Source organism: Pongo pygmaeus, chromosome 17, assembly GCF_028885625.2.
Source record: "Pongo pygmaeus isolate AG05252 chromosome 17, NHGRI_mPonPyg2-v2.0_pri, whole genome shotgun sequence".
NCBI lineage: Eukaryota > Metazoa > Chordata > Mammalia > Primates > Hominidae > Pongo > Pongo pygmaeus.
In genome coordinates, this window is record NC_072390.2 from 77,843,445 (window position 1) to 77,856,829 (window position 13,385).

Sequence of the window (13,385 nt, forward strand, 5' to 3'; positions counted from 1 at the left end):
TCTGAGTCTTAACTGTCAGTGAACTTTTCACTGCCACCATTTTAAAACTGTTTCTCTCGCTTCCCATTTATCCATGGCTGTGTTTTCATGATGACAACTGGAGTTGGGAAATATTTTAATATTAAGGGTAAAAATACAAATTTGAAAATAAAACTATGATATGCCATTGACTTTTTGTGTTTTTATGTTCAATATAACACATATTCTCCCTGAACTTGACATAGGTCTATAGACCCTAAAAGTAAATTTGGAGCTAGACTGTTTTTTTAGACTTGAGAGATGATACAGACTATGTAACTATGTCCTTCCTTCTTTTTAAAAAATTTAATTTAATCTAAAGGTAGGGTCTCGTGCTGTTGCCCAGGTTGGAGTGCAGTGATGAGATCATAGCTCACTTGTAAACCTTGAACTCCTATACTCCAGCAGTCCTCCCACTGTACCCTTTTGAGTAGCTGGGACTATAGGTGCATGCCACCATGAGCAACTAATTTTTTATGTTTTGTAGAAATGGGGTCTCACTGTGTTGCCCAGGGTGATCTCGAACTCTTGGGCACAAGTGATCCTCCCATAGGCGTGAGCCACTGTGCTCTGCCCCTTCCTTACTTTTTCTTCATTTCTTCTCCCTATCACAATTCATCTTGCTTCTAGAGAAAAGCGAATCCACATATTCTTTTGATTTATGCCCTCGGTACTTTGGTATTTCATTTGAGGTTTTATTTATTCTTTGTAATTAATTTGAGTTTAGAACCACATTTGAGGACAAATTCAACCAATTACTTTTATGTTCTTGCATTTAGGAACCGTTTAGAAAATGTGCCTGAGTGGGTATGTGAAAGCCGAAAGCTAGAAGTTTTGGATATTGGCTATAATCAAATATGTGAACTTCCTGCCCGGTGAGTGTTACGGATCAAATGAGAGGATCTCACAATAGATGAGCAATTTAAAAAATTGCTGATTCAGTGTTTAACTTGGTATCATAAGCCTAAAAGAGTTTGCTTTAAAAACTAATATGGTGTCTTTTACCCCATGTGGTGTCTTCAAGTTACAAACTTTCTTCATGCAGTGCAGTGAGGAGTAGAGTGAGGCTTTGACTCTCAGCCAGACTTTTCAAAACCATGCAGGCAGTGGTGCTTGGTGGAAATTTTTAAGTAAGCCAAAAACAATCTTTGAAGCAAACAATATGATTGGCCCACTTCTGGAATCTTAAGTCTTTCAGAATCTTCCACCTCTGTTTATTGACTTAACATGTCTACTTTAACCATAAATACCTTTTGTTCTCCCTAGACTTTAACTTTGAGGGGGGAAAAAAGATGGTTAGATCATGAAACCTAGAAAGAGCAAACTAGGTTCTCTTTTTCTTGTTGTGAAATTTGGGAGTAGAAGGTTCAAGAACTTCTCTTTCCTTCTCTCTCTTAAATATGTTCTTATTTTTATTTTATAATTTTCACTTTAATGGCAAGATTTGCAAAACACCCACATGATGACTTCTATTGTCTGTAAATACAGACAGATATTTTCAAGTTGACTAATCATGGTCCAAAATATTAGTAGACTTTTAGTGACTAGCCATGCAGTTAGTAACCAAGAGTCTATCCAGTGCTGTCCTGTAGAACTTTCTGTGATGATTGAAGTGCTCTGTATCTGTGCTGGCCAGTATGGTATCCACTGGCCATCTGTGGCTATTGAGCACTTGCAATGTGGCTAATGTGACTGAGGAACTGAATTTTGTGTATCCATTAATTCCAATTAACAAATTCATATAGTTACTTGTGGCTGCCTCAACCCAGGTCTTATTATTTCCACCATTCTCAGCCAGTCACTGAACAGAGGAAGTCAGTTATTTTTAGCTATGTGTAGTCAAAAACATCAGTGAAAATATTATAGAAGTATGTCACCATTTTGGAGTAAACTTTTACTTTAGTGCACAATCTTTAAAGGTATGTGATCACCATTCCTGTTTCCTTACCCAGAAGATATACTTGCTTGGTAAGCCTAGTAAACATGTTAAGAGTTGAGCTGTCCAGTATGGTAGCCCCCAGCCAGCCATTAGCCAAGTGACTGTTGAGCACCTGAAATGTGACTAGTCCTAATTGAGAAGTGCTATAAGTGTAAAATATACATGGAATGTAAAATATAATAGCGCTCATTAATTACATGTTAAGTTAATATTTGGGGTATATTCTGGGTTAAATGAAATAATACTCTGAGAATTCATTTACTTGTTCTTTTATTCTTTCTTTTAGTGTGGCTACTAGATAATTTAAAATTACATGTGGCTTATATTTGGTAACACTGTGTTAGAATGTAGCTCTTATTAAAGAAATCTGAGTTATGTTTTCATCCCTGAAAAGCTCTGTTAATTTCATTATGTTCTGCAGCAATACATTTTACCTGTAAATATGATCCATTTGAAAGTGCTTTCTGCCCTAGAATATTATGTTGACTGAGCATTTAGGTGACCCATTGCAGCCATCACCATTAACAAGAGGGTGTGTGTGTGTGTGTGTGTGTGTGTGTGTGTCTCCATGCATGACCCTTTTAATAGAGGAACAGGAAAAATGAAAGCAGTAGGGAAAAAAATAATTCATTGAAAAAAATTTTTTACGTTATCTTTTCTTCTATTTTCTTTCTTTCTATTCTTTTTTTTTTTTTTTTTGAGACAGAGTCTCGCTCTGTTGCCCAGGCTGCAATGCAGTGGTGCAATCTTGGCTCACTGCAACCTCTGCCTCCCGGGTTCCAGCAATTCTCGTGCCTCAGCCTCCCGAGTAGCTGGGACTACAGGCATGCACCATCATGCCCAGCTAATTTTTGTATTTTTAGTAGAGACGGGATTTCACCATGTTGACCAGGCTGTTCTTGAACTCCTGACCTCAGGTGATCCACCTGCCTCAGCCTCCCAAAGTATTGGGATTATAGCCATGAGCCACCACACCTAGCCTTTTCTATTTTCTCTGTTCTCTTTCCCCCTTCCACCCCTCAATCCCACAGATAGCACATTGGCATCCAAGTTCTCTGTTTTGCTGAAGACTACAAAGTTATATTTTATATATATTTTATATTTTTATATATTATACATTAACATATTATATATATTATTTATATATATATATAAACAAACAAATGCAAGATAACTGACATTTTATCCAATTTTCCCCCCAAATTCGTTGATCTTTAATTTGTTCTGTATCAGAACAGGCTTTTTGAGAATCTAAACAAATCCTTATTCAATGCAAATCCCAAATGCTCTATTGTTAAAGAATTTAAACAGTATTCTTGTGTGTGTGTGTGTGTTTAACACGTGGGACAAAAAGAGTATGCGTTGTTTTTCTGTTTATAGTGTGAGCAAAGAAACTCCATTTGCTATTTAAAGTGAATAAAGTTATTCCCTAATGTTATGGGAATTTTGAACTCTTGTGGATTGAAGGATACAAAATTTGGATTAGACAGGAAGAGTAAGTTCAAGAGACCTATTGCACAGCATTGTAACTACAGTTAATAACAATGTCTTGTATTCTTGAAAATAGCTAAGGGAGTAGATTTAAATGTTCTCACCACAAAAAAAATGATAAATATGTGAGGTAATGCGTATGATAATTAGCTTGATTTAGCCATCCCACAATGTATACATATATTAAAACATGTTTTACACCATAAATGTATGCTAATTTGTGTCAATTAAAAATTAACTTTAAAAAATTGTGGGTATTTGTGAGTGAGATCAGAATGGTGGAAAACAGGAGGTGAATGAGGAAGCCTCATTCTTTGACAGCAGATTAATAAATTAACTCTTAATTTATTAATTAGGCAGATTGATAAATTAATTCTTAATCTAAAGTGATCAGGATGCAAATTGTAACCTCACTTTTCCCCACTCCCCCAGATGTCTGTTTAAACCCAAGGCCTGTTTTATTCTCTGTAATGTTGGAGAAGTCTGAAGTGGTCATAATGTAGATTTACATTAGATTAACAAGTATTCATCATGTCTGACAGTTCTGATGACCTTTACAAGAAACACAGCCAAGCTTCCAAACAGCTCTTTGTCTCTCAAGAAAATAGTGGATTAAGTACATGCTGCTCTTTCGGGAGAGAGTCTCTACCTTGGTCTAGGATTAAGCTAGAAAAAAACAGAATACAGCCAGGGAAGTGAGGCAGTTAGGGAAAAAACAGAATACAGCCAGGGAAGTGAGGCAGTTAGGGAAAAAAACAGAATACAGCCAGGGAAGTGAGGCAGTTAGGCTTGTGAAATGCAACTGAGGAAAAACATAACATTTTCTCAGTTGACATTTGTAAAAGTTTGATTGAAGAACCCTTTATTTAATGCAGATCCTGTAAGTAAAGACTGCTCAGTTGTGTTTATTCAGAATCTCTTATGGGTAAAGCACCCAGCATTCTGGGACAATACAAGATACAAGCCCTACTCTGGAGAAGCATGCAGCCTTTGAAAGCTTGCCTTGTGACCCTAACAAGATTAGACTGATCTCTTCAGTGTGTACATCTATAGAACTTGTTTTTTGCTATGTAGAGCTTCTTTGCTTAATATTTGTTTACATAGTTTTTTCCTTCCTCCTTTTTTTGAGTATAGAAAGTGTTGAAACACAAATAGTTCCAAGTTTGAATTTATATTAAAATGAATTTGTAGCTGCTCCAAGTGAATTTGTGATTTTTGGAGAGGTAATTTTAAGTATTCTTCTGCTCTTTTTCATTTTTCGGTCTTTTGTCCCTTTTTATACAGCTTATTTTGTAATAGCAGTCTCCGGAAACTACTGGCAGGACACAACCAGTTGGCAAGGCTGCCTGAAAGGCTAGAAAGAACCTCGGTGGAGGTCTTGGATGTGCAACACAACCAGCTCCTTGAGCTCCCGCCTAACCTTCTGATGAAGGCTGACAGGTAAAGCCATTTGTCTTGTTTATCATCTGAGTCTATAAATACTCCCTCATTTGTGTCTTTGTCTTTTGTGACCTGAGACTGTATAAACTTTCTGATTATGTGTCTGTCCCAGATTTATGAAGGAAATAGTTTTGCCAGCCACTTTATTGACCATTTTGTAGGCGATGGAGTCAGGAGCAACCTATAGATTCTTTATTAACTTTGCTGCTCTCTGGAGCAAAGTAGGTTACATTGTCCATAAACATGTGTCATGGGGATGTAAGTGTAAAACAAGGATGAGAAGTGTGCTGCTCTGTTACTACCTGGTCACATCCTATGCCAGGCTTAGCTTAATTATCTTATGATTCTCTGTTCCCGCTTTCACATGTTTGGGACTTTGGGAGATGGAGATGAATTGTCCCAGAGTTAGCTTAGTTGTTATTATTATTTTTTGTTGGTGGTGGTGTTTTTTGTTTTTTGATTTTTTGAGACAGAGTCTCACTCTGTCGCCTACGCTGGAGTGCAGTGGTGTGATCTCGGCTCACTGGAACCTCTGCCTCCCAGGTTCAAGTGATTCTCCTGCCTCAGCCTCCCAAGTAGCTAGAACTACAGGCATGTGCCACCAAGCCCAGCTAATTTTTTGTATTTTTAGTAGAGGTGGGGTTTTGCCATGTTGACCAGGCTGGTTTCGAACTCCTGGCCTCAAGTGATCCACCCACCTCGGCCTCCCAAAATGCTGGGATTACAGGTGTGAGCCACCATGCCTAGCACTTATTGCTTTTTAAACAGTCCTTCTTATCTTTATCATAATTAACTCCGTATTCAATTCAATTATTTTGTTTTGAACAAACAAAATTTTCCTAAATTACTTGTATCATACACTGAGCATTTGAAGTTGTTTTGAATGGGAGGGAGAGGTTAATTTCAACATTAAATGAAGCTCTGTTATTTTGTTGTGATAAGTTGCCACATATAGAATTTTCTTTAAAGAAAGTTTTAATTAACAGTGGCTATTAACTTACTTTGGAGCATCTTGTTTGCTTCAGAACCCATGTGCATCACTCTAAAATGTTTCATAACCTGAGTTATTTTGACTTCTGCTCCCATGTTTATTTTTAGGGAGTGACCATTACTTTGGAGACAATATGAAGGATCTAAATTTTAGTGTATCTCATAATGAAGACAAAAACGTTAAATTTAATTTTGCTTCTAGAAGTGCAGAGAAGAGAAGGAAATTATGACAGATCTTTTTACCTTACAAAATAAATGTTAGCTATGTTTCAGCATGTGTGATATTATGTGGGTGAAATGGGCGTCTGCAATCTCTGGCTCTCCTAAGCCGAATTAGATTTCCCACTGCATGTTCCTAACTCCCTGAGCTTACTCCTGCCGTAATACCCATCACACCCTGTATTGTAATTTCTTGTTCACTTGTCTCTCTCCATTATTAGATTACTAACACCATGCGGCCAGTGACTGTGTCTTAATTATAGTTTTATCATCAACATCTTACACGGTGTCTGGAATAAAGGAAAGTGCTCAAAAAATATTTGTGCAATAAATGATAGAGAATTTAAGGAATTTCAAATACTACCTTCATTCCTGGCTTTATATTTTTTTCTTACTCGTCTTTTCCATAAATCTTTAATAAGATTAAAAAAAATCTTACTACAAAAATATGACTTACATTTAGTAAAGTGTCCAACTTTTAAGCGTACTGCTCAATGAATTTTTACATATTTATAGAAATGGTTGCAGGGACCACCTTACCCAGAACAAGATATAGAACATTTCTAGCACTCTTCTTTTTCCTTTTGTTCTGTTTTCCTCACTTAAAAAGAAAATTATTTTCAGTGTACTCATGTAAGTTATAACAAATTCCAACTGGAATAATTATAAAGAAACAATAGAACTATGAGAAAATGAGATTGTCATATTGTAATTGGCCAGTACTATGTCATCCTCCTGGTAAAAAGTGAAATGTTTCAAGATCATTGAAAGAATTATTGTTTTTTGGTTTTGGGGTGGTTTTTTTTTTTTTTTTTTTTTTGAGACAGAGTCTAGCTTTGTGGCCCAGGCTTGGAGTGCAGTGGTGTGATCTCAGCTCATTGCAACCTCCGCTTCCTGGGTTCAAGTGATTCTCTTCCCTCAGCCTCCCAAATAGCCGGGATTACAGGTGCATGCCACCACTTCAGCTAATTTTTGTGATTTTAGTAGAGATGGAGTTTCCCCATGTTGACCAGGCTGGTCTTAAACTTCTGACCTCAAGTGATCCACCCGCCTTGGCCTCCCAAAGTGCTGGGGTTACAGGCATGAGCCCCTGCACCAGGCCAGAATTCTTGTTTTTACATTAATATCAAAGCACAGTGTGCAAAGACAGATAACTTTAGACATATGCTTTTTAGTTGTGAATACTATAAAATTTGATTTCTTCTCCTATGGAGAATTATAAGTTATGTCATAATGAGAATCCACTTGTTCCCCTAGAGTTCTACACTGAATCTGTAGAACCAAATAAAGGAATGGATTTAGGTTTTAGGAGTCTGAGTGAAATAAAAACCATTTCTGAATCTGGCCAATTCTGGTAAGTTCACGACTATTAAAGGTTATCAGTGCTAGAATTTCCAATAGATAATAATCATTCTTTATTCATTTCTGAGAATTTGATTTTACAAGGACATTTCTGTATTTCATTCTCTGGAGACTATATTTTCATGTTTAGATGTGTTTGGACAAGGATTTACGTAAGAACAGTTGGTAGTTTTAGGGGATTGTGATGACTCCCAGGATTGAGAACCACTGCCTTCATTGTTGGCTTTGTAATTCTGTGCAGGTCATTCTAAACCTCAGTTTTCTCATTTTGCTTATTTGTACAATTCCCAAACGGTGCCTGTATGTTAGAAAAGGAAGGATTGTGTGAACTGGAACATGAATGTGAACTGGACAAAGATGTGAACTGAGCCACTGGAAGGACACTGCTATCATAAGCTAGGCCAGCAGTGTTAGCTAAAGGCATTTAGGCAGAAATCCCCATACAAATAGACTGACCTGTCTACAGCCAGCTGCATTTTTGAAAACAGGGACCATGGGGGACAATTTGCCAGCCTTTGGAGGCTGTAAGGGGAGGACAGGGCAGGATAAATGCACTTCTGGCACAGGAGAGTTCTGGAGTAAAGGGTTGGGTGAATGAGAAGGGGCAAATGCCTTGGTTTTATTTTATGAGAATAAAACAAATGACCAAAAAATGGGAGAAATAAGAAATTTTTTCAAGAAGACATACTCTCACACCTTTGTTTTCCAAGCTCTAGTTGCTACATCTCCAGCATAGCATAGCAATTGATTTAGTAGAATCAGAGAAAAGTTAAGATTGTTAATTATCTTGGGCAGACAGGATTATGTGAAGGGGGTGGGATAAATTTGATTAGCTGGTTTTTTTAAACCATAGTTTTGTATTCACTTGTTAGAAGATAAGAAAAATAATATTTTCTAATGATTTCCACCAAATTATTGCCTTTAAAGGTTAATACTTATCCTCTTTGCACAACCTCAAAATGGAGATTTTTACCTACCTATTTTTAAAAATGTTATTACATTTTTTTTATTGAGGCATAATTTAAACTCAGGAGAATTTACAAATATCGTGTATTTGGTTTGATGAGTTTGAGGGGGGAGTGAATAAACTAGTACTAACAGTTGGTGAAGTAGGCCAACCCGGAAAACATGAAATTTAAAATATTAAAGACAGTTTTTAGGAAAGATTCTTTGTGACCGGCTTCTTGCAGGTGGTTTCAGTTGTGATTTGTTTTTGTTCACATGGTTCAATGTAGCAGACATCTCACTGAGTTTAAATCACTGTGCTGGATGCATAGGACATTGAGAAATGACTAAACATAGGAATTATCCTCAAGAAGCTTACAATCTAATGAAGAGTTTAAAGTAACTGCACAATAAACTATAGTGAAAGGTAGGTTTAAGAAGGTAGAATAGACGGAAAATTATAAGGTTGGTCTAGTATAATTTAGGCTCATGGTATAATGAGCAACATTTTGTTGTTGGATGATACACAGCTGTGTGTTTGGCAAATAGCTGCAGGCATTGGTGAAACTTTGCTTCAGTTGCCCTTCCATTCAGTTTGCTACATAATGCAAATCTTAAAAATATGTAAATTCCTTTTTTATAATTTTTTGTGATAATAAATTATGGTTACAGTTCTGTGTTTCGTTATATAACTGAGGAAAGGGCTTTATATGTTTCAGTGGTTCGTGCTCTTAAGTAGAACTTGCACTACCAAGTGTTGAGAAATATCAGAGAAGCATGTGTTATTGGACACAGAGCAGAAGACCACATTTTGACTCATGAGAGTTTTCCTTTGCTCTGAATTTTGCCTGCTAAAGCCAGTCTCATAGTTTTAATTACGTGATACCGTCTGTTAAGTATTACAGGGCCAGACACAGTGGCTCACACCTATAATCCCAGAACTTTGGGAGGCCAACACGGGAGGATTGCTTGAGCCTAGGAGTTTGAGACCAGCCTGGGCAACATGGCAAGACCCTGTTGCTACAAATTGAAAAAAAAAAAAAAAAAAAAAAAAAAAGGTCAGATGTGGTGGCACACACCTCTGGACTTGGAAGGCTGAGGTGGGAGGATCCCTTGAGCCTAGGAGTTCGAGGCTGCTGTGAGCTCTGATTACGCCACCTACACTCCAGCCTGGGTTACAGAGTGTGACCGTGTCTCAAAAAATGAAAAAAGGTATTACAGCTTTAGAATAGTATATATTAATCTGCTATACCTGGTAGCAGGAAGCTATTTGGTAACCAAATAAGAAACGGGAATCTACATTACATTAGACAACTTTTAGTCATCTTCCTCTAAATACTTGAAGAAGATATTCTAATCTAGATCATGGGCCTAGATTTCTTATTTACCTGTCTTTTTAATTAGAGTTGAAGATTTTCCTGATGGAAACCCCAAAAGAGTTTCAGATAACTAGTTGTCATCAACAGATGGGTGCAGGGAGGGTAGACATTCTCCATGGGTCACCGGAGTGGATGAGACATTGCCAGAGGGACTGCCATCCTTCTGTTAATTCCTGAAATCTTGGCAATGGCTGACTCCCTGTCCACCTAGCATCTGCATGCACATTTGATGGCCAGACTGCTTCTCCTGATAAAGTCAGCCTAATTAACAAAGCCAAAAATGGACCCTTTAAAGGAGAGTTATAGGTCCCTGCTCTGGGAGGGCAGCCAGGTCTGTTTTTATTCCTGGGTGGACTAGTACAAGGTATTTTCAGGGGCAGAAGTTGGGGAAGTGTATGTTCAAATGAGCTTCGTGGTAATTGCTCATGTGTGTTTATTAAATATTCCCAGAGTATTAGTCACATTACAGACCATAAGTTTTAGTGACTCAGAAAGAATATGTGTAAATATCAAAGGGACTAAAAGGGAACAGAAAATTTAGAAGAGTGTGATCGATTGACCATGACAACTGGTGCCTTTTGGCAAAGACAGATATTTCTGGCATTTAAAAAATCTGAGTTGTAGACAACTCTTTTTTTCAGTGATGAGGGCTATCTTTTGACATTCTGTTGTATCATGAAGTTCTGATGTTTTGAGAGTGAAGTTCTGATGTTTTCAGAGTCACAGTGGACTAAGATAGTGTTTCTCAAAGTGTTTTCAGAATTTCCTAGAGTACTTATCAAACATGCAGATTCTTGGCTCTTATCTCAGGTCTTCTCACTTCGATTTTAGAGGGATAGTCTGGGAACTGTATGTTTATCAAGGCTCCCCCAGTGACTCCAGTGCAGATGGTCTGCTGAACACAATGAAAGCTTAAGGTGACCCAGGTATACTGCTGAAACAAATAGATTTTTATAAAAGAAGGATTTTAATAGAAAAACTGAATATGTCTAGAGATATTTCTAGATAACATATACATCCCCTCTCTGCTTTTCGAAGTGTTGTGTTTCTCACATATTTTAAGGTGTAGTTCTTAACCAGGGTTATTACATCAAAATCAACTGACACTTTTTTCCAAACTAGAGAATCAGTCGATGATGTTTAGAATACTATGAAGGGGAAGAGAATTTTCATTCTTTTCTCTCCCCTATTTCTCCCAAAAAGATCTACCTCAGTCCTGGAGAACGGAGTTGGGTGGGGGCATTGGAAAGTGGCTGATTATGTAATCTTAACAAGGTTGGAGTTCTGGTGGCAAACTCCATTTTTGTTAACCAGAACAAACCAGAAAGGTTTAGCCAGAAGCTTCCAAGCATTCCTGTGTTCAGCTGTGAACATTGCTCTGAGATTGAAAAGAGGCCATTCGTGGATTACCAGAAGAGTTCTGCCTGTACTCTGAGAGACTGCTTTGGTCACTTTGCCCCTGTTTCTCTGATGCTCCTAAAATGGATGAGATGGGCAAGTCCACCCTGCCGGTGAGGGGTGTGCGTATCCCCAGAAACCATGAATATGCATTAGGACAGGGGTTTTTGCACCACGATGATTCTCAACTCTGCCAACCATCAGAATTCTGCTATATAGATTTTGAGGCCCCACCCTGACCTACTTAACAAGAATATCTTCGAGTTGAAGTGGAGAATTCCGCCCTAAGGAAAGCTCCCTAGAGAACTAGGAAGTGCAGCCAGATTGCACCCTACTGAGCTAGAGCATCTTCTGTGAGAAATATTGTTCCTTTAGCAGCTCCAAAGTGTGATAGCCCCCATCGTAATTCAGTGAGAGGATAATTTATAAATAAAAAGAGAAATAAGCGACAATTCCCAGCAATTACATTTTGACTTTATCCCTGCTATACCCTGAGGTTTTGTGTCAAGCAATGGCAGAATCAGAAAAACTGTGGGGAGGAGAGAACAGGGAAGCTGGCAGTGGGGCTTTAGGTGGGTGTACCACTACCACCTAAGCTTAGGTATAAGTAAGTGCAACTTGAAGGGATAGCAAGCCAGAAATACAGTTACTGAAGGAAAATTGGCAATTGGATTGGTAAAGAGGAAGCAAAGCAAATGGGGAAAACTAAAGGTTCTACAAGACAAGTGAACCAGAACATCAGAGGACACACAGCCCTTCCCTACTCAGTCCAAACAAAGAGATCCCTTAATGTATCTTCACTTATCTATTGATAGAAGATACAGCACTGAACTAAGAAACTTGTAAAACAACCTGATACCCTGAAAATAACTGGGAAAAAGATGAACAGATCCATATTGGGTTACTGGCTCTCAAAATGAGAAAGCAAAAAACAACATATGTCCACTGTCGAATAGTTTGTACCCCAAAGAATCTATTATGAAGCCTAAGAAAACTATAAGACAACATTCCCAGCAAAATTAAATATAGTCAAGTGAACATTTTATGATACAAAAAAATTAAGGAACTGAGAACAAAGTGGACACACAGGAAAGGCTGGAAAGAAGTGATTGAACTCAGAAAATGGAAGAAAATGACAGTTATCTGAGAAATGAGGAGTAATTACAGGGTGCCCAAGGGAGAATACACCCAAAAAATTAATAAGGGACATTAAAGAAACAAAGGAAAATGAAGAGAATGAAAATAAGATAAAGAATTATTTGAAAAGGTTAGAGATAAAATAGTGGAAATGGAAGACAGATCCAAAAGGCATAACATTTGTATATGTGTCCTTGAAGAACAAAAACAAAAATTGACAGAACTATTAGTTAAAAATATCATTCAAGGAATTTTTTCAACAACAAACAAAATATCTTAAAGTACATGTGAAAAAGAGTGTCGACTGGGTACCTGGAATAAACCCAGAATGTTCAATTTTAAAACTTATTATATTAGAACTATTAGATTTTGAAGATATAAATAATTATGACCACCAGTAAAAAGATAAAATAGTTTTAAAAGGCAAATATTTAGATTGTCTTTAGACTTCTCAAAAACATTATACAATGCAAGGTAATAATGGAGTAATGTTTTTTAAAAACTTAATGAAAGATTGACTCAAGATGTTTATATCAAGCCAAGTCTCCTTTAAGATCTAAGTTATAGAAAACTGTTAAACATCTAAGCACCAAAAACTTAAGCAACAACTAAAAAAATAGATAAAATGGATTTGATCAATATTTAAAACTTGTGTGTTTCAAAGGATACCATCAAGAAAGTGAACGTGCAACCCACAGAAATATATCTGATAGGGGACTTGAAAGAACTCTTAAAATTCACAATAAAAAAGACAGATAGCTGAATGAAAATATGTTCACAGGATTTGAATAGACATGTCTGAAAAGAAAATATACAAATGGCCAAGAAACACATAAAAAGATGCTTAACATCATTAGCCATTGGGGAAATGTAAACAAAAACTGCAATCAGGTACGACTTTTACCCACTAGGGTGGCTATAATCAAAAAGACAGTAACAAGTATTGGACAAAATGGAGAGAAATTGAAACCTCGTACACTGCTGGCAGGAATGTAAAATGATGCAAGCACTTTGGAAGATAGATTGTCAGTTCCTCAAATAATTAAACACAATATTACCCAGCAATT

The 13,385-nt window shown here is 37.2% G+C and overlaps 1 protein-coding gene across 1 annotated transcript in view; it reads left to right on the top strand.

Moving 5' to 3' along the window:
* PHLPP1 (PH domain and leucine rich repeat protein phosphatase 1) overlaps nt 1-13,385 on the top strand; it is a 257,199-nt gene that overhangs the window by 191,274 nt on the left and 52,540 nt on the right. Inside the window, exons 9-10 of the mRNA XM_054460529.2 lie at nt 798-893; nt 4,733-4,888. Of these exons, the coding sequence (XP_054316504.1) occupies nt 798-893; nt 4,733-4,888 (252 nt within the window). The remainder of the gene's footprint in view (nt 1-797; nt 894-4,732; nt 4,889-13,385) is intronic.